Source organism: Lygodium microphyllum, chromosome 26 (genome assembly GCF_053477565.2).
Source record: "Lygodium microphyllum isolate KBCC chromosome 26, Lygodium_microphyllum_v1.1.10, whole genome shotgun sequence".
Classification (NCBI taxonomy): Eukaryota; Viridiplantae; Streptophyta; class Polypodiopsida; order Schizaeales; family Lygodiaceae; genus Lygodium; species Lygodium microphyllum.
Window position 1 is genome coordinate 72,880,176 of NC_141160.1, and position 21,590 is coordinate 72,901,765.

General features: G+C 44.0%; 1 protein-coding gene across 2 annotated transcripts in view; it reads right to left on the reverse strand.

The window, feature by feature from the left end:
* Positions 1-21,590, reverse strand: part of LOC148013404 (uncharacterized) — a 170,333-nt gene that overhangs the window by 53,390 nt on the left and 95,353 nt on the right. For both annotated transcript variants that reach the window (XM_087668199.1, XM_087668200.1), the window contains exons 16-18: positions 18,296-18,355; positions 17,976-18,017; positions 17,723-17,865 (exon numbers count right to left, since the gene is read on the reverse strand). In XM_087668199.1, coding sequence (XP_087524325.1) covers positions 17,723-17,865; positions 17,976-18,017; positions 18,296-18,355 — 245 coding nt within the window. The remainder of the gene's footprint in view (positions 1-17,722; positions 17,866-17,975; positions 18,018-18,295; positions 18,356-21,590) is intronic.

Consider the following 21,590-nt stretch of genomic DNA (forward strand, 5'->3'; position numbering starts at 1 on the left):
ACTCCAGATTTATGTGGAACACGACCACTAAAAAATACTAAATAATCCTTATATACATAAGATGATCTTGCCAACACATGTTGTTTATGCTCCACAGCACAAAAACATCCCAATTGCCGGCAAACACAACTTTCCACAACCGATACTGCTTACTGCCCGAAGAAATACCTTTAACATTCCATAAAGCAATTCTCATGATGGATCACAAAAAAGGAAACTACTCAACCTCCACTTTCCCATTCCCTTTTATATCAATTGCTTTGGCTGCCTCAAATCTTTCCATCTCGCTTCGAATCACATCTACCAAATCTTCCCTTTGCAGACTAGCAATTGAAGTACGAGAAGGAAACTGTTAATGCTGGGAACAGAAAACATCACGCGAGTCAAAGCGCAGAGCCGTATCAAAAACCCTTTTTTCATTCGCACCAACTGCAGGTTGAGGTTTCATATAGAACCCCCTACCTCTATGTTGAAAAGTCGGAGTGATAGTCTGGGAAGCTGGGTGAACAGGAGTTGACCAACGCTCCTGTCTAGCATTACAGCGAACCACCGTAACCTAAGAATTATCCTGAGGAGACAAGTTCTGACCCACCGAAAGCAATATACGCTCAATACCAGTTTCAGAAGCAACCTTCTTTCCATTTACTTGTTCCTATTAGACAATCGGCTCAGTACCAGCTTTAGGCTGCTGAAGCATCTATTGGAAATGATGTTCTTGCATATCCATGTCAGGATCCATAGACCACTGCAATACCTCCTAACTTCTATCACATTCTGAAATGAAATGTCCCAATTGTTCACATCTGAAACATTGTCCAGCAAATGTGCCCCATTTCAGCTCATAAACCAAAGTCTGCAACCCCGAAATCTCAAAACAAACTTTGTTCGGGGCAAGATTTCCCTATATCCCAAAGCATACACGCCCTATTCCTATTGCAGGAGACCAACCGAGGCTCCGCTAACACCTCACCAAGAGATCTCAAAACCAAGGGAAGAAGTCGCCAAAGATGTGCAAGAAAATCAACCACCTCGACCCAAATTGGACATGCCAACCTAAGTACCTCCTAAAACTCTACCATAGGCCTCCATGGAACCATTTGAACTAACTGACCATCCATGAGCAACAACATACATTGCATAATATGAGCAAGCACTTCCGAGGAGCAAAAAAGGACCTCAAAAAAAACCCCTCGGTCTATCATAAATCTCTTCCACAAGGGGGGCCTCATTGACTTGAGCATATTCCGACACATTGACTTGACCCTCATTGACTTGAGCATATTCCGACACATTGACTTGACCCTCATTGACTTGAGCATATTCCGACACAAGATGGTTGGTAGTGGCCAGCATAAACTAAAAAAGCTCATAAGTCTGAGAACACGAAGCATGAACATTTTGCTAAGGCAAATTCAAGGCACACAAATCCGGTTCTTCAACGAAGGTCTTATGACATTTACCCATCTCATCCCCTTCCATTACCTGCCTAGAATCCTCAGCTGACGAATCACCATCTAATTCTCCCAAGTCTTTATCGTCCCCATTCCCAATATGTTGGTCTAGAAAGGCCATATCAATACCATTAGATTTTCCATATCCGAGGTTTATGCTTATTACACATTTTATTCCAACCTTGCCTGTCTGTCACAAAACAGAACTCAATCTGTCTCTTTCTGTAGGGCTTTGTACCTCAAGTCCTCTGCACAAATCTATACTCTGTTGTCTTGGTTGTACAAACCTTTACACAATCTCTCTCACTCACACTCTGTCTTAACCGTGATTAGAGCAGGCCATCACAGATAGACCCTCGCACTCAGACACAGAGCAGGGTGCCACAGAAATATCAGGACGCAGATCAGGTCGATGATGATTCACAAGCATGCTGGGACAGAGCACGAACAGGGCAGAAACCGACCTCTGGAAGGCAAGGGAAGGGTTCGAAGTGTCGGGCAAGGCAGACGGGGCCTTGCGCTGATCTGAGGAAGGAACTCAAGCAGCGCGCAAAGCAGGTGATGTTGGGATGTAAAGGTCCTTTATTCACCTCCGTGTATTTTACACGTGTATTGTTATGTTGTACATGTGAATGTACCCTTACGGGCCCTAAGTATAAATACATTTTATTCTTTGTGTACCAACACATTGTTAGTACACCCAAATCTGTTCGTCACTCTTACTCTCACTCTCACTCACCTGTTCACTTCCTCTGCTGCAAATCTTCACGCTTCCGCTACTCGCGCGCTCCAACAACTGGTATCAGAGCTGAGGTTAAGGTGCTCGCGCTCCTCGAAGTCCGTGTGAGACAACACCAGCTCTTCGCTTGCGAGAAATCAGTAAGTCGTCACTCATACAGGTCAGGTCGTCACTGTTTCCAGGCACGTGTATGTGCTGGACAGTCAGGCGACAGTGTTGCAGGTCACGTTTTCTGCAAGCGACAGCCTGATAGACAGGTGACAGGTCGTTTTTGACTTGGTAGACAGGCAACAGGTCGTTTTTGACCTGGCAGGCAGGGACAGGTCGTTTTTTGATCAGGCGGCAGTCAAACAGGTCACAAGCAGCCAGGACAGGTCGTTTTTTTATCAGGCGCAGGCTGGACAGGTCATGCAATGCTGTTTTCGTCACGTTTTTGAGCAGGCGACAGCTCACGCAAGGCAGCGCAGGTCAACGGCTGCAGTTCGACACGTTTTTTATTCCAAAAATATTTTAAAATTTTTCCTAAGGTTTACTGCAAGCAACCCTTTTGCCACTGACGGGAGTTCGCGCGCGCAAGCACAGTTCTCAGATTTGGTCAAATTTGAACCTGGAAATTTGGCGCTTTTCCCAAATTTGATGTTGTTTATGCTTGACAGTGACATCTGTGTCAGAAATTGCAGACATTGTGCGCATTGACCTCAATTAATTTGGGGATTTTTCAAAATTTGTTGGAATTTTGCTCATCCGAGTAAAATTTATTGGCATTGGACCAAGGAAAATTGGGGCTTTTCATGTACTGATGCAATTTTGCTCAGCTGAGTCAGTTCGGGTGACATTTGCGCACATTTGGACCTAGAAATTTGGGATTTTGTGCAGAATTTGATAAATTTCTGTATTATTTGCCTGTGCAGTGGCTGGTTTATGTCAAAACAGCAGAGGATTATAGCTGGTTATGCAAGAACAGCAGTGTATTTGCTGATTTAGCTTGTGCTCTTGCAGTTCAGTGTTTTTTACAGTTGTACTTGTGAAAAATGGCTGCAACTTCTTCCAGTTCTGACATTAAAAGTTTGATGGAAATCAAGCGATTTGATGGTCAGGGCTTTGATCTTTGGAAAGATCGTATGCAGGGCATACTGTTCTTAAAGGATTGTGAGGATGCCTTGCAAATGGATAAACCCGCACAAATGTCTGAGGCGGATTGGGCCAAAGACAATAAAAGGGTTGTGGCTTATATAAAGATGGGTGTCACTGATGACATTTTGACAGACATTAAGGGTTTAGACACTGGTCATGCAATATGGGAGAAGTTGAAGACTACCTATGAGATCACCACACCTGTTAATCAGGTGCATTTAATGCGCAAGTTGGTGAATATGCGGCTGGATGAGTCCAAGCCTGCAGCTGAGCACTTGAGTGCATTCACTGGCATTTTAAATCAGCTCAAGGATGCAAGTTTGGATTTTGATGATAAGTTGAGGGCGATCTTTTTGATCATGACATTGCCTGACTCTTGGGAGACTTTGGTTGTTTCTCTCAGTAATAACCCCAATCTCACATATGATGGTGTGAGTGGTTCGATCTTGAATGAAGAAATTAGACGTAAGTCTAGTGGAGAAAGCAGCAACTCAGCTTATAATGTTAGAGACAGGGCTGAAAAGAAAAATGCAAATGCTGGACAGAGAAGCAGGAGCAAGAGCAAAGGAAAAGAAAAGAGTGATGTTACATGCTATCAGTGTGGTCGGAAGGGCCACAAGAAGCCTGATTGCAGGTATTACAAGAAGGAACAAGAGAGAAAGAAGAATACAGGAGACAAAAAGAAGAAAGAGGAAAAGACAGATGCATTTGAGGCAGGTAAAGGCAAGGAAAAGGCCAATGTGGCCTCTAGTGTTGTCATAGAGGAGCTCTCAGATGCAGAGGCTGATATATTATGTGCAGTCGATTATGATGCCCTTGTATGTCACATGCAGGATATGCAGATCACCAAGGCTGATGTGATTGATGCGCTTTTGTCAGTTGATGATTGTGTCACTCAGACTTGGATTGTAGACTCTGGTGCCTCTTTCCATGTGACTCCATGCTTGGAGTGTTTTGCTACTTTTGATGCAGGCTGTTATGGCAAGGTTTACCTTGGAAATAATCATACTTGCAACATTGATGGGATTGGCACCATACACTTGTCTTTGGATAATGGGCAAGAACTTGTGTTGAAAGATGTCAGATATGTGCCTGGCATCAAGAAGAGTTTACTATCTGTTGGATAGCTTGACTTGCATGGTTACACCACACTGTTTGGTGGTGGTTTGTGGAAATTAAAAAGGGGTTCCATGCTGATTGCTAAAGGAACCAAGAAGGGCACTCTGTATTGTCTGCACTGTAAAGCTTTGAATGGCAAGTTTCTTGCAGTTGCTGAAATTGGCTGTCATTTGGAGTTATGGCATAAGAGATTAGGCCATATGAGCCAGAAAGGTCTTGATGTTCTTACCTCTTTAAAGAGGGTTGATGGAAAAGGCTCTAAACTTGATTTTTGTAATGACTGTCAGTTTGGAAAGCAAATGAAAATTTCCTTTTACTCTGGTGTCTCCCGTAAGTCAAATGTATTGGACTTAGTGCATTCTGATGTATGTAGCATGCCTTTGAAATCGTTGGGTAGTGCTGCATACTTTGTCTCTTTTATTGATGATTGTTCTAGGAAGATTTGGGTTTATTTGTTGAAAAAGAAAAGTGAAGTGTTTGCTGTTTTTAAAACATTTCATGCATTCGTGACTACTCAGACAGGTAGAAAGTTGAAATGCTTGAGAACTGATAATGGGGGTGAGTTCACGTCTAATGAATTTAAGTCCTTTTGTGACTTGCATGGGATCAAGAGGGAGCTTACAGCCCCTTACAGCCCTTCTTCAAATGGTGTGGCTGAAAGATACAATAGGACTCTATGTGAGAGAGTGCGGTACATGCTGTCCACTGCTAATCTCCCTCATGAATTTTGGGGAGAGGCACTTAAAACCGCGGTTCACATTCGCAACCGCTCTCCAAACGGGTCCCTAAATAATGGCATTCTTGAGGAGGTTTGGTCCGGCAAACCGGCCTCATATGACCATTTACGAATATTTGGCTGTGATGCTTTTGTGCATGTTAGAAATGAACTGAGGAATAAACTTGACCCGAAATCCACCAAAGGCATTTTCATGGGCTATGGTGATGAGGGTGAATTTGGCTATAGAGTGTGGCTACCTCAGTCCAAGAAAATTGTTCGCAGCCGTAATGTTGTGTTTAATGAGGCAAAGTTGCTGAAAGATACTTTAGCCTCTGATGAAGACATGAAAAAGGTCAAATTTCAGAATTTGCAGCCACCTATTACTTCAAATGATGAGCCTCATGGTGCTGTACCACAGGCTGAAACTGATGATCAGCCGGTTATCTTTGAGCCAGATGATGATGGACAGCAAATAGAAGCACAGGGAGGTCATGGACAGCAAAATAGACTTGCTAATTATGAAAATGCAGGTGCTGGAAATGAAAATGAAGGTGCTGTACAGCATGAACAGCATGCTGAAAATGGCTTACAGCAGCCAATAAATGCTGAAAATAACATGTCTCCATATGTAGATCCGATTCCTGAGAATGTAGATCATTGGGTACGTAGGTCTACACGCCTAAGAAGGCAGCCACATAGGTATGACCCCTCTTTGCATTATGTGATGCTTACTGATGAGGGTGAGCCTCTGAAATATAAAGAGGCTAAGTCATGCAAATTCAGCAATAAGTGGGAGCTAGCTATGCAGGAAGAGATTAAATCTCTGTATGCTAATGATACTTGGGATCTTGTGTCGTTGCCCAAAGGAAGAAAGCCTCTTCCAAACAAATGGGTTTACAAAGTAAAGACAGTTGATGGGAAACCCAAGTACAAGGCAAGATTGGTTGCCAAAGGTTATGCACAGAAGGAAGGGATTGACTTCCAGGAGGTCTTCTCACCTGTTGTGAAGATGACCACACTACGTGTGCTTTTTGCTCTCACTGCTGTATTGGATTTAGAGCTGTACCAAATGGATGTGAAAACAGCTTTTCTGCATGGTGACATTGATGAGGAGATCTACATGAAACAACCCGAGGGTTTTGTAGTTCCTGGAAAAGAGCAGTTGGTGTGTAAACTAAAACGCAGCTTATATGGGCTGAAACAAGCACCACGGCAGTGGTACAAAAAGTTTGACACTTTTATGCTCTCTCATGGGTTTACGCGCAGCCATGCAGATCATTGTTTGTATATGAAAAAGGATAGAGATGGCAGCCCTATCATACTTGTTTTGTATGTGGATGATATGTTGCTAGCTGGGAAGAGAAAGACTAGCTTCGATGCTCTCAAAGATCAGCTGAAATCAGCTGTTTCCATGAAAGATTTGGGGAATGCAGAGCATATATTGGGCATGAGGATTCGTAGGGATAGAACGCAGAAATTGTTGTTCTTATCTCAAGAAAAGTACGTTGAAAAGGTACTGGACAGATTTAACATGGCTGAAGCTAAGCCTCTCGGAGTACCCTTACCTCCATACCTTAAGCTTAGTAAAGCCAACAGCCCAAAAGATGACATGGAAGCCAATGCTATGAAGGGAGTCCCTTATGCATCAGCTTGTGGCTCTCTTATGTATGCTATGGTGGCTACTCGTCCAGACATTGCTCATGCAGTGGGAGTTGTTAGCAGGTTTATGTCAAATCCTGGCAAACCACATTGGAAGGCTGTCAAGAGTATTCTTAGATACCTGAAGGGTACACAAAGAAAGTGTATTTGCTATGGGCAGGGTGCACTTAATTTGCAGGGTTATTGTGATGCAGACATGGCAGGTGACTTAGACACTCGCAGGTCCACTAGCGGGTATGTCTTTACAGTTGCTGGAGGGGCCGTCTCTTGGTGCTCCAGGTTGCAGAACATCATCGCACTGAGTACTACTGAAGCTGAATACATATCAGCTACTGAAGCTTCTAAGGAAGCTATATGGTTGAGCAGACTCGCAGAGGATCTCGGCATGTCTATGAGTACTCCAGTGTTGGGATGTGATAGCCAGAGTGCTGTGTATCTGGCTAAAAATGCCATGTATCATTCACGCACAAAGCATATTGATGTGCGATATCACTTTATCAGACAGATTCTGGAGGATGGTCTAATCACATTGACCAAGATCAAAACACAGGACAACCCTGCAGATGTTCTCACTAAAAGTCTAGGCAAGGCTCAGCATGAGCATTGCATACGACTAATGGGAGTTGGTTAAAGGTTCACTCCGGACCTTTAAGTGGGAGGTTGTTGGGATGTAAAGGTCCTTATTCACCTCCGTGTATTTTACACGTGTATTGTTATGTTGTACATGTGAATGCACCCTTACGGGCCCTAAGTATAAATACATTTTATTCTTTGTGTACCAACACATTGTTAGTACACCCAAATCTGTTCGTCACTCTTACTCTCACTCTCACTCACCTGTTCAGTTCCTCTGCTGCAAATCTTCACGTTTCCGCTACTTGTGCGCTCCAATAGGTGAACACTCACACAGGTCAGAGGAAACGCGTCCGCAGGCACGTAGACACGTGCGCATGTCTACCATCGCTACCAAGCGCTCTCTCTCTCTCTCTCTCTCTCTCTCTCTCTCTCTCTCTCTCTCTCTCTCTCTCTCTCTCTCTCTCTCTCTCTCTCTCTCTCTCTCTCTCTCTCCGTAAAAGGTAATTGTATTAATTACGAAAAAATGTACAAGTTTACATGATTACAAGATACACGATGGCTCTAAGCCGTCGTGTGTAAAATCTCAGTACCAGACAAACCAAAAGTTACAAAAGTCATGGCAAAGACGCGGAGGAAATTGCCATATGCCAAGGAAGTAAGTCCTCCCGAGGGAGTAGGTCAGAGTGCCGAATGAGATCTATCTGCCCATGCAAGAGACCTTTAAGCCTCACAATATGTCCCGGAACATTAGAGGCCGAATCAAAAAGAACGGCATTCCGAGTGGTCCAATTGTGCCAGCATCCCCAGTATCGAAGAAAGTGAAACAAGATCTTCATATGCAATTGTGCCGGTGTGGGGTATTTTGGCCGTACAAAAATCCAATCAAAAGGGCTTAGCGAGAAACCAACCATTGCTCGCCAAACCGCTGACAAGAGCGACCAGATATTCTTAGCGAGAGGGCAAGAAATAATTCGATGATGGGCCGATTCCACAATAGTGGTGCAAAAGAAACAATTGCCGTTAGAGATTCGACGCTTGGAAAGGGCTGAAGCAAGAGGAAGACCACCAATCATCACCCTCCAAAAAAAGACCTTGCATTTGAAAGGTGTCTTATTCAACCAGCCCTCCATCACGGTTGCCTTCCGCCATGACCGGGATTTCCGCAGTCCCCATACAGTATTAGCTTTAGCAACCAGCCATTGATAATCTTTAATCAGAAGATGATACACCTGGTTAGCTGAGGCCTTTTCCAAATTCAACCGACCTGCAAGGTCCCAGTCCTGCCAAGGACGATCCAAAGCAAGAGCAGGAAAGGGTTGCCTACATTAGAGCACGAACAAAAGTTGTTCCCATAAATCATGGTATCCACGAGGGATTCTGAAAAGCCTCCTAGCTGTACGAAACGATATCAAAACATTACGACTGCCGAGGGTGGCATCGACAAACTGAAGTCAAGCCCAAACAAACCATGCGGTTAAATTTTGGTCCGAGCTCATGTTTGTCTTCCCAAGAAAGTAATCGTGAGACTGCCAACAATTCCAATTGAAAAGAGTTAGTATCTAAGCGGTCCTCCACTGGATGCCAACGCGCCTTCTGGAGAACCAATTTCCAGAAGCAGACCAAATGAACAAGCAGGGATGAGGAAGGACTAGAAAATCGAGAGTCTGCATTAAGAACATGCCACCAGGAGCTCCGAATTTGTATATTACCATGCACAAGCCCGTGATCCTCAAGGAAATAGCGCGCTATAACAGCCCACAGGTGATGATCCATGCACATGGCCCAAAAAAGAGACCAACAAAGTGCCAACATATGAGTTCCGGCATCCAAAATAGCCCCACCACCCATGCGTTTGGGGATACCTGTATGCGACCAAGAAATCCATGAAATGCCAACATGCAAGGAATCCTTCTTCCATAACATGAAATGAATGGGCAAAGTAAGAGCATTCAAAGTAGTAGCAATCCAAGGCAGCAAAGGCAAGAAATATGTGAGCATTGGCAACATAATTTTCTGAGCCACTTTGAGGCAAACATGGAAGGGCCAAACTTGCAACTTCCAATACAGAAACTTAGCTGCCAGTTTCTGTGAAATCCACTCTAGTAGTTGCTTTGGCCGAACATCAACAAGCAAAGGGTACCCAAGATGCCTGACAATGGAACCACGGGGAACCACCTGTCCCTGCCAGCCCAATGACTGTAAATTGGACTCCGTACAACTGAGAATGGCTGATTTGAAAGCATTGATTTGAAGACCAGAAGCATGACCAAAGAGCGTCCAAACATCTAATGCTTTGCGAATATTGTCCTCGTCCGCACGCAAAATCATAAAGTTGTCATCAGCTAAAGATTGAGCAATGAAGTGCTGTCCAAAAGGAAGAGACAATCCAGTCAACTAAGTGAAAGCTGCCATAGAAGATAACATCGAAAGAACCGGATGAGTCGCAAGGGCAAAGAAGAGAGGACTCAAAGGGCAACCCTGTCTCACAGAGCGTGCAAGGACAAATGATTCGGTCACACCACCATTCAGCATAACTCGCGAGGAAGCCGCAGCACTGATGGTGTAGATCATGCAAGACCTCCGAGTACCAAAGCCCATAGTAGACATAAGTTCTGCAATGAAAGACCAGTCCAAGTAATCAAAATCCTTTTCCAAATCCAATTGAATCAATACCACTTACTAATCAGAGTGCCTTGCATAGTCAATAGCCATTTGCACATTTAAAATATTATGCAGAATATTTCAGTCCTTAATGAAACCATATTGAAGAGAATGCACAATGGCTGGAAGATACTTGTGGAGCCGATTCGCCATCACTTTGGAAAAGATTTTATACATCGAACCCATCAAAGAAATTGGTATCCAATGTTTCAACATTGACGGCGAAGGAACTTTTGGAAGCAGTTTAATAAGACATTCTTTCCATGAGGAAGGCATGAACCCCGTTTCCCAAACCTACTGAAACATAGTCATCAATGGTTTCACCAGTCGGGTACCAGAAATCTCAAAGAATTCGTTGGTGAGCCCATCCCAACCGGGACTTTTATCCTTGGGCAGGTGTAACAACACATCCATAACCTCCGCCTCACAAATATCTATCTCCAAAGTAGTTTGCATATCAATTGGAACCTGATTGCGGGCCAGATCATGGAAAACTGAGTGTGCATGAGTAACTTGGTCAGAAGGAGAAGGAGAAGAACCAAGAAGATCTAGAAAATAATTCCTGCACATATGCACAATAGTCTGAGGATCAGTGACCATTCGACCTTCTGCATCCTGGAGTCTAGTCATATTTTCTCACGCCGGAGATGCATGTAGAGCTCGAAAGAACTTATGAGTCTGACAACCACTATCTTGCAAATTCTCAGTCAAATTTTGCAATTTGGCATGCTGATAAGATTTCAACTGAAACTCTTTAATAAGATCAGCCAAACGCATCACCAGTGATGACAACCAAAATACATCATCTGGAGTATCCACCAGCAGACAACGAACCAAAGCTAGTAAGTCCTCTGCTTCAAAGAGAGGCATCATGAATCCCATACTGCCGAGCAACCCGCTGCACATTAGAGAGCAATCGTTCAAAAGAAGCATTGCCCTGAGAGGAGAAGTCCAATAAAAATCTATCAATCAATTAGTATATTTAACCTTGAAAGATTGAATGCTTCAAATAAGACGAGTTGAAACGCAAAGGGATTCTATCCAGAAATTGCTTAAAAGGTGCCATGGGTTGAACAAGTATCTCAAGCTGTAGAGGAAAATGGTCCGACAAGGCATATTGCTGCAACACTTTCATTTCCAGTATCTCAGGAAGAAAAGCATCATCGTCCATGATGTACATGCGGTCCAACCACGACCATCTAGTTGTATACTGCGCCGAATGAAAAGTAAACCCTGTAGAAGAAGGGTGTAGCCATGACCAGAGATCTTGCTTAAGTACGGCAAGAGCAAACGCATTCCACACATGGCTTTCGAGAGTGTCCATCACCGAATGTTTTAATGTGGACTGCAAAGTATCAACACACATATTAAAATCCCCCATCAGAAAACCCGGTCTGCCAAGTGACAAGGAGGTCTGCAAAGTATTCCAAAGATCGCGGCGGGATAGAGGGTCATTCGGAGCATAGAGGCCCAGCAACCATAAGATCTCTCCTTCGACTAAAACTTCAATCACCACAAAACGGCCATGTACATCATTTTTAATAAGAACAGGCTGGTATTTCTCATGTATAATCATAAGCACACCAGAATAATGCATGGCATGTGTCCCTGCATAAAACAAGCGAAACCCATGGCAATCCACAACTTTTCCTGCTTCACCGTGACTCTTGTGCTCAACAACACACAAGACATCTCACTGATTCTCATGTAATAGGGTCCACATGGCATGTTGCTTATGTCGAGAACAAATGCCTCGCACATTCCACGTGGCAATCTTCATGTGTATTCAAAAGGGAAATCAAGAACGAGGCACGGCTTGCCTCGATTTAACCTTTTTTCCAAGAATGTCAAGGACTCCCTCATCCAAAAAATCAGCTAACACGGCAAAGTAGTTCTGACAGCCGGCTTTAGAGGTAGACGGACGATCCTTGTCTTGGGGATGGAACGGGGATAACGACGATCCCATGGAGTAATCACATTACCTCTGGTATTAAAAGCCAACTTAGCAGGTGGGCCCTTTGGACCGTCCGTATATACTTTCCTAGTATACTGATTACGGGGAGCAAATGAAACCGTAGTATGAGCATTGTGCTTTGAAGACACCATTTCTTTCGTGCGTATATAAGTGCGCATGGAATCTTATGAAGCATTAGGCCCACTATCTGCTAGGCCAGCATCAAACCGTTGACCTTTTTTGGCACGCACATCTACCCAGTCATTGCCACGGGGAATCCAAACCCAAAACGTGTTGTTTACCTTTATATAAAACTTTAGGTGGCTCGATTGCATCCTACGACGGAGCATCAAGCACCATATTTTCCATGGGCAGCACAACATACTCAGCATCTAAAGTCAATTGCTTCTCTGGGCATTCGGCCATAAAATGCCCCAATCTTCCATAGGAAAAGCAATGGCCTGCAAAGTTATCCCATTTCAAACAAAACTGCAAAGGATGCATGCCAAAGCAATTAAGACGTAACCAAGCAGGCCTTTTCCGAGCAATGTCCCATAACATTCAGAAATGGTTACGATTCATGGCCCTTACGCTCGGGGGGACCAGAACAGTGCCCACAACGGCCATGGCATCCTTTAATTGTGGCCAATAGACAGCCGAACAATTTTCACTTCAACCCACATCGGGCATTCACGTTGAAGCAAGCGCTGAAAATCTGCCATTAGGCGCCATGGCACAACATGGACCAGACGGTGATCAAAAAACAATGGCAGTTTAGACAGGAGATCAGCACGGTGCTTCTTAGATTTCAACAGCACCTCATAGAAGCCTCAGGGCCCAACAAAAATCTCCTCAACACACTCCCCTTGTAGTAGATGGTGCAGCCACTGACAAATATGGGAAAGCACTAAGATCCTGCCAGTGAAGAAGAGTCAAACAGCACGGTCATAAAACACTGAAAATGAGCGCAAGACATTTTTCGGGTCCACACTGGCTTCCAGAACATCCTCAGTTCCAGAGTCAGAAAACGCTTCATGATTATGTTGAACATAATCGCCAAGCAGAGTGTTGGCAAACTCCAACAAATGCTCCCGATCAACATCCCGAAAATGCACAGAATCAGAAGCAACCTGCGCATAAGAACGTTCGTGATGATCCATTGTCTCTTCCGAACTATGCTTGGTGCGTTTGCCGCAGGCTGGAAGCCAAGACCAAGGGGCATCTCCTCCGTACAAGGAACCATATCCTCTGGTTCCTCTGTATCAGAATCCGGGCCAAGGGCTGCCACCGTTTGGTCGATAAAAGCCATATCCAGACCAGCCATGTTGTATCACCACCCGATTAAACCTGGCAAATCTGCAATACGCTGGTCAGGGCATCCACGCTGTGGCACAACACGATTGACGGTAGGTAGTATGCACGACACGAAAAACGGGGCTGGCCAGGTCAGCAGAGTGCAGGTTACGCGGGCAGGCGCCAAGGGACAGCGCAGAAACAGCGTCCACACCTGCCTCTATTGATCTTGCTCCGTCTCTCTATCGCCGCCTCTTTTCATTGACGAAAACAGTCAAATTAGGGTTTTCTGCAACAAGCCGCAAATGCAGGCGACGGCGGGCCTAGATCCAGGCAGCGGCAGACAACGGGCCTCAAGACGACAACGATGGGCCTCCAGAGACAGGCGACAGCGACAGGCCTCCAGATGCAGGCGACAGCGACGGGGCTCCATGCCCAGGCAACGAGGCGCAGTCGTCCTTTCACGCGTCTCCCTCTCTCTCTCTTTTTCGTAAAAGTAATTGTATTAATTATGAAAAAGGTACAAGTTTACATGATTACAAGATACACGATGGCTCTACCCCATCGTGTGTAAAAACACACTGTTTCTCTACAAGAACCAAACGACTAAAGAGTTACAAAGTCATGGCAAAGACGCAGAGAAAATTGCCATATGCCACGGACGTAAGTCCTCCCGAGGGAGCATGTCAGAGTGCCGGAGAAGATCTATCTACCAATGCAAAAGATCTTTAAGCCTAGCAATATGCCGCTGAACATTATAGGCCGAATCAAAAAGAAAAGCATTCCGAATGGTCCAGTTATGCCAAGAGCCCCAATATCGAAGAAAGTGAAAGAAGATCTTCATCTGTGGATGTGTCGGTGTGGGGTATTTGGGCTGTACAAAAACCCAATCAAACGGGCGTAGCAAGAAACCAACCACTGCTCGCCAAACGGCTTACAAGAATGACCAGATTTACTTAGCGAGGGGGCAAGAAATAAATCGATGACGGGCGGATTCCACACTGGTGGTGCAAAAGAAACAATTGCCGTTGGAGATTCGACGCTTGAAATGGGCTGAAGCAAAAGCAAGACCACCAATCATCACCCTCCAAAGAAAGACCTTGCATTTGAAAGGTGTCTTGTTCAACCAGCCCTCCATCACAATTACCCTCCACCATGACCGGGATTTACGCAATCCCCATAGAGTATTAGCTTTAGTAACCAGCCATTGATGATCTTTAATCAGAAGATGATACACCGGGTTAGCTGAAGTCTTTTCTAAATTCAGCCGGCCTGCAAAGTCCTAGTCCTGCCAGGGACGATCCGAAGCAAGGGCATGAAAGGGTTGTCTGCTCTGGAGCACCATCAAAAGATGTCCCCATAAATCCCTGTATCCACGAGGGATCCTGAAAAGCCTCCTAGCTGTACGAAACGATATCAACACATTGCGACTGGCAAGGGTGGCATATGCGACTAAAGTCAAGCCCAAACGTGCCATGAGGTTAAATTTTGGTCGAAGCTCATGTTTACCTTCCCACGAAAGTAACTTCGAGATTGCCAACAATTCCAATTGAAAAGAATTAGTAGCTAAGCGATCCTCCGTTGGATGCCACTGAGCCTTCCAGAGGACTAGTCTCCAGGAACATACCAAATGGACAAGCAGAGATGATGAAGAACTGGAAAACTGAGAATCGGCATTAAGAACATGCCACCAAGAACTCCGGATTTGGGTATTACCATGCAAAAGCCCGTGATCTTCAAGAAAATAACGGGCTATAAAGACCCACGGGTGATGATCCGAGCACATGGCACGAAAAAGAGACCAACGGAGTGCCAGCATATGAGTTTGGGCATCTAAAATAGCCCCTCCACCCATGCGTTTGGGGGTACATGCATGCGACCAAGAAATCCAGGAAATGCCAGCATGCAAGAAATCCTTCTTCCATAATATGAAACGAATAGACTGAGTAAGAGCATTCAGTGTAGTAGTAGTCCAAGGCAGCAATGGCAAGAAATATGTGAGCATTGGCAACATAATTGTCTGGGCTACTTTGAGGCGAACATGGAAGGACCAAGCCTATGACTTCCGATACAGAAACTTAGCTGCCAGTTTCTGTGAAATCCACTGTAGTAGCTGCTTTGGCAGAACATCAACACCCAAAGGGTACCCAAGATGCTTGACAATGGAACCACGGGGAACAACCATTCCCTGCCAATTCAATGACTGCAACTCCGACGCCGTACAGCTGAGAATGGCTGATTTCAAAACATTGATGCGAAGACCGGAAGCCTGACCAAAGAGAGCCCAAACATCTAATGCTTTGCGAAGGTTATCCTTGTCTGCACGCAGAATCATAAAGCTGTCATCAGCCAAGGATTGACTAATGAAGTGCTATCCAGAAGGAAGCAACAATCCAACCAACTGAGTAGAAGCTACCATATGAGATAGCATCGAAAGAACTGGATGAGTCACAAGGGCAAAGAAGAGAGGACTCAAAGGGCACCCCTGTCTGACAGAGAGGGCAAGGACAAATGGCTCCGTAACGCCTCCATTCATCATGACTCGCGAAGAAGTCGTAGCACTAATGGTGTAGATGAGACAAGACATCCGAGCACCAAAGCTCATAGTAGACATAAGTTCTGCAATGAAAGACCAGTCCAGATAATCAAAAGCCTTTTCCAGGTCCAATTGAATCAGTACGACCTCTTGATTAGAATGCCTTGCATAAGCAATCGCCAGTTGCGCATTTAATACATTGTGCATAATGTTTCGACCCTTAATGAAACCATATTGGAGAGGATGCACAACTCTCTCTCTCTCTCTCTCTCTCTCTCTCTCTCTCTCTCTCTCTCTCTCTCTCTCTCAATGCTTTATTTATATTATATCAAATCACACAAGGCATACAAAAGTCAAATGACATAAAAGATACAAAAAAGTCATGGCAAAGAGACTGAAAACATTGCCATATGCAAAGGAGCTAAATCCTCCCTAGGGAGAAGATCAGCATGCTACGCAAGATCTAGCTCCCAATGTAGAAGACCCTTGGGTTTGGCAAAGTGTCTAGGTTAAAAGGGAATGGGACTAAAGAGAGGGATCCCTAGACACTTGTAGCAGAGTCAAAGATAAAAGAATTCCAGGTGATCCAAGTATACCAACAGCCCCAAAATCCCAAAAAACGGAATAAGTCCTTCACATGTGGCTGCACCGGGGTGGGGTATTTGCCCTAGCAAAAACCCAATCAAAAGGATGCAGCGATAGACCAACAACCACTTGCCAAATATTGGACCAAATTTTCCTAGCCAAAGGGCAGAAAATAAATCTATGATGAGAAGATTCCAAAGTCATACAGAAAAAGCAATTACCATTTGAGATTTTGTACTTTGAAAGGGTCGAAGCAAGCGGAAGCCCATAGAAAAAGGGAACAACCGTTCCACACCCTTGGAGGAGGTGAAACAGCCAGGGAACGTTCCCTGCCATTCCCTACCGTTCCCTGTATGCAACGGCCGTTCAAGGCTCATTGACCAAAATTTTACATTTTTTCACATTTTTTGTTTTTGTTTGTATCACTTCTACCACATGTTCACCCATCTCCATCGCCTAATGTGCACACACTAATCTCTCTCTCTCTCTCTCTCTCTCTCTCTCTCTCTCTCTCTCTCTCTCTCTCTCTCTCTCTCTCTCTCATTGAATATTCAAAGTGTCAAGACAACTTACAAGCCAATCAGGAGTCCATGCCAAGTTCAAATTTGATGCATTATGAACTCTTGCAAATCACAATCAAATTTCAGCCTATTCTCAATTCCAAGGTAATCATCCATTTATATTGTCTAATTTCAAGGGAAACTAGAATAATTGGGGAAATTCATAGCAATTTGGAGCTATGGGGGTAATCGAGTCAATTTTGGGACATTCGGGTCAATTTGGAGCAGAGAGGTATTGGAGCAATTAGAGGGACATTCCTTGGGGCAAGTTGGTCATGCAGGGCATATTTGGGGCACTTAAGACATGTGTCGTTCCCCCCGTTCCCATTCCCCCACCTTGGACATTCCCCCCATTCCAGGGGATCCCGTTCCCCGTTCCATGTAGCTATGGGAAGCCCACGAATGATCACCTCTGCGTGCGTGCGTGCGTGCGTGTGTGTGTGTGTGTGTGTCTCCCTTGAAAGACAAATCTGAATGATTGTGATCAAACAAGAAGAGGATTAACTGAGGACATGCAAAGGCATTGTATCTGGGACTGTCACACCACATAGCTCAAATGATCAGAGATTTCAGCTGTATTTCACCAATTGGACTTGTAGTCTTTTTGGACATGTCCAACAAAGAGGTTTCAATCTGAGCACATGTTCATAACAGTCACACTTTAAATAATTTAAGTACCAACAAGAGTGAAACTGTATACTAAACACCAAATAGAAGTTCAGGTATTCTCTGCATACCTCTTTGCAGATGGCAATGTAGGAGGTGGATCCTTTGCTGGACTTGAACGAAACAAAAAAGATCCCAAAAAGCTATTGGGTTTTCTCTCAGGTTCACCATTTGACACTTCAACTTCCCTTCCAGAACGCAGTAAGAACCGTACCTGCAGTTGTTAGAGTTTCACAGCCCCTCAACAAATTGAATGCAGAATAACTTGGTCTAGTAATCTATTGAAATGGATATATGATGTGCCCTTACAAAATGTAGCCATACCAGTTCTCCTGCAAGTTCATACATGGACTCTTCAAGTGTAGCCTGCAAAAGAGCCAGCCCACACAGACCTTACTGCATTTCACTAACTGCATGAAATAAAACAAATTCTATGGCTGTTGTATCCTACAACAAGTTCAACATTTTACATTTTTCTGGTTTGACATGACCCTTCAGACTTGCAAAAAGTCAGATCTTAGCAACCTTTATATTGACTCTCCAGAGCTGCATTACTCTCAAACATCCAACCAGATGTAGGGACTTCTTTGATCATAAATTCAGAAATATTATCAAAGCCATGTGTCCAATTTCCCAAATCATACCTGAAGAAGGCGCAAAGCATTGTACTGGCTAACAGGTGTGCCTTCCAACTTCTCTATTACCTGAAAAAAGCATGTAATGTAACCCACAGAATTTGAACTAGCCGGAAGCACCCCATACACACATTGAATGGCACTAGAACTTTGAACTAAATACGAGGCACAGTAAGTCTAGACTAATAAAATATATGCGACATATTGGCATGACCTCCAAGGTGACACAACAAATTCAATGAAATTTTATGAATTCAGAATTCCAAGACAATAAACTTTTTCTATTGGGTCCAAAAACTGGTTCAAAAATGTGCCTGACTGCCCATTCCCTAGACAGAACAAGATAACAACATTCCTAACAGGGAACCCTTGTTAGAAGCAATAGCAGGAACATTCAACCAAGTGGGAATGCATTTCCCATTCCCAACCATTTCAGACGAGTGTTCCCCTCTCCTAGCTGCTGTTCTCCCATTGAATGTCACAAGAAAAATATTATTGATTCAATGCTTTCATGCATGTCATCTCTCTGTTGTGAGTCCTATGAGACTCCTATGAAGACAGAGAAGCTCTAACTGCTCTTTTCATCCAGATCAGCAGTTACATGCATTACCATTTCATCTCCAGCCACAAAGAGAAGAAATTATTAAGTGAATTAATATTGTAAAGGAATGTAAGAGTGTATAGAATGCCCAAGGGCAGAGCAATGGAGTGTTGGAGAGTGATGTCCACCAAAGACGGATCCTAAGTCAATGACCACCAATCGGAGTGACGGAAGGTGAACAAAACACCAAACTCTGATCACCAAGCAATCCCAAGACAAAGGCGATAGTAGGGATGATCCTTGGGACAATGGGCAGTGGCACAAAGCTGCAAACAGGACTGTAGGATGCCTGCCAACAGGTAGGAGATATTTGCCAACTACTGCCTGGGAAGGAAAAGGCCAAACGCAAGCTACAGGACTGATGCTTCATGCAGAAGAAGGGCCGCTACCTGCCACCTGGCTGATAGAGAGTCGAATGCATGAAGGGGGCAATTTGTGAGCTGGCAATGGCAAATGGACCAAATGTAGCACAAGAGTGAGGACTTGCGCAAACGAAATGAGATTGAATGGTGGGCAGCCTGTCTATTTATAGATGTTAAGAATGCCCCAAAAATTAGGGTAGTGACAGCAATTTGGAGCCCTCCAAGAGTAGGTGATAGTAGCCCAAGCTCCTTGCCATACAAGTCACAACATACAAGAGAGGGCAACAGTCGTTCTCGTGGTCCTAAGCTATAGGTGACAACTTCCATGGCTGTTTAAGCAAGGCAATAGCAATTTTTCAGCCTTTCTCGCAATGAATCTCTGAAATTTCTGTCCCTACAGCATTCTCTCTTATCCCCCAGCCATGTCTCAAGTTATATTAGTATTTTCCAGTAGTTTAAGCCATCAGGGGAAGAGATTTCAATCAATCTCTGCTGTAAACCCTGCTTTACAGCAAAAATTAGGGTTTTGATAGCCGCCATGGGATGCGTGCTTAGAATTCAAGGCCTAGGACTTAAATTCTAGCAATTGAAATTGAGGAATTTCATGGAGATTCAAGAGGCCAACCAACCAAAATCAAACTTGGGGCTGAATTTGTCTTTCAAGAAGCAATGTAAAGGCCAATCCCTAAGCAAACCAAGGGGCAGATTGGTGTGGAGGCTTGCTAGACAGTTTTGACAGTAAGAGGCACTTAGATTAGCAAAGCAGATCAAAAGATCTCAATTGTACTCCATCCACTTGCAATATAAGTTAAAGAAATACCAAAAGGAGGGCCAGTTTTGGGACCAACAGGGTGTCCAATGTTCAAAATTAAAGTGGTGAAGAGTGCATTTTCAGTTTTGTGAATTTGTTAAATGCTGTAATTAAGTGCTTAATCAAGTCATTTACCACCCTATCAGAGAAGGAAGGCTAGTTTCATGGTTCCGTTGCAAGGACACCATCAATTCCCTCGAATTGGTAGGCTCAAGACACCTCGTTGAAGGTCAGAAGCTTTGCTCTAGTACTGAAATTGTATTCAACTAAGCATTATAGCAAGAATGTCTTCAAATAGTGAGATGGAATCAAGCAAGCATAATGCCTCTCAATCTAAAAATTCACAAAATGTTGGGAAAAATGCAATGCCCGATCTTGGACAAGGCACCAAGCATGGGCAACAAGCTGAGAATAAGGGAATTGGACAACAAGTGGGTCCTCCTAGGTCTCTTGAAGCTAATGACCAACAAGAGGAAGAGGAATTTGATGACCACTTTAAAGATCAATTGAGGACAATACCTGAAATGTTTATGCAATTGGCAAATGATCCTTAGTTCATGCACTTTTTGAACCCATTACACGAGGGTAGCAAAGGCAAGAAGAGGAAATTGTCTTCAAGAGCTTTGAAACATCAAGATGCACCAAAGGATGAGTCAATACAGCAACAAGATGTTCCAAATAAGGGTAGTGAGCATAAGTAAATAGTACCAATGGGGCATACATATGCAATGCCAACTTGGAAGTGCCAATCCAATGCTTTTTGGGCAACACGGTATGCATGCAATGATGGGGTAGCCACCATACTTTAGTGGTAGCACTAGTTTCCATGCTATGGTGGATCAGGGACCCCATACGGGGATATATGCTACAACTCCTTATCATATGCAAAAACCAATGCATGGTGTGCAATACCCAATGTATACTAGTATGAGTGCTAACATACATAACCCCATGTATAACAATGTTAGCATGATGCTGGGACACAAAGTGGCAAGTTTGGCAATGCATATATGCAACCCACTGTATTTGGGACTCATTGAATTAATGCTAAGTATACATATGTTCCGTATAGTGTTGGTCATGAGAAGAAATGTTGCTAGTAATGCATGCAATGTATGGAAAAATGTATCTTGGTATGGCTGGTAAAATGCATATTCCCATGCACAATCACATTGAAATGGTCCTAACTATGCAAACAAGAATATTTCCTAATGCATTTAGTGCTCTTAGCATGTCAAGTACACATGAGGGGCTAGTCAACTGGATGCAATGTTGCATATTAGTTAAGTTCGAAAAGCAACAATATAAAAGTATAAAGCCTCGCAATGCTTAAGGGAAAGAAAGGCCTACAACCTAGTGGAGGTTTTGAGACAAGTCAAAGTCATCTAGCTCAATCAGATTCAACAGAGCATGGATCTGAAGTATTGTCTAATTCTCAAGGGGAGAGAAGCACTTTTACTCCACCAATTGTGGACAACTCTTGTATGTAGTCGATCTCGGATGTATTCAGCATGCATCCAAGGTATTGTG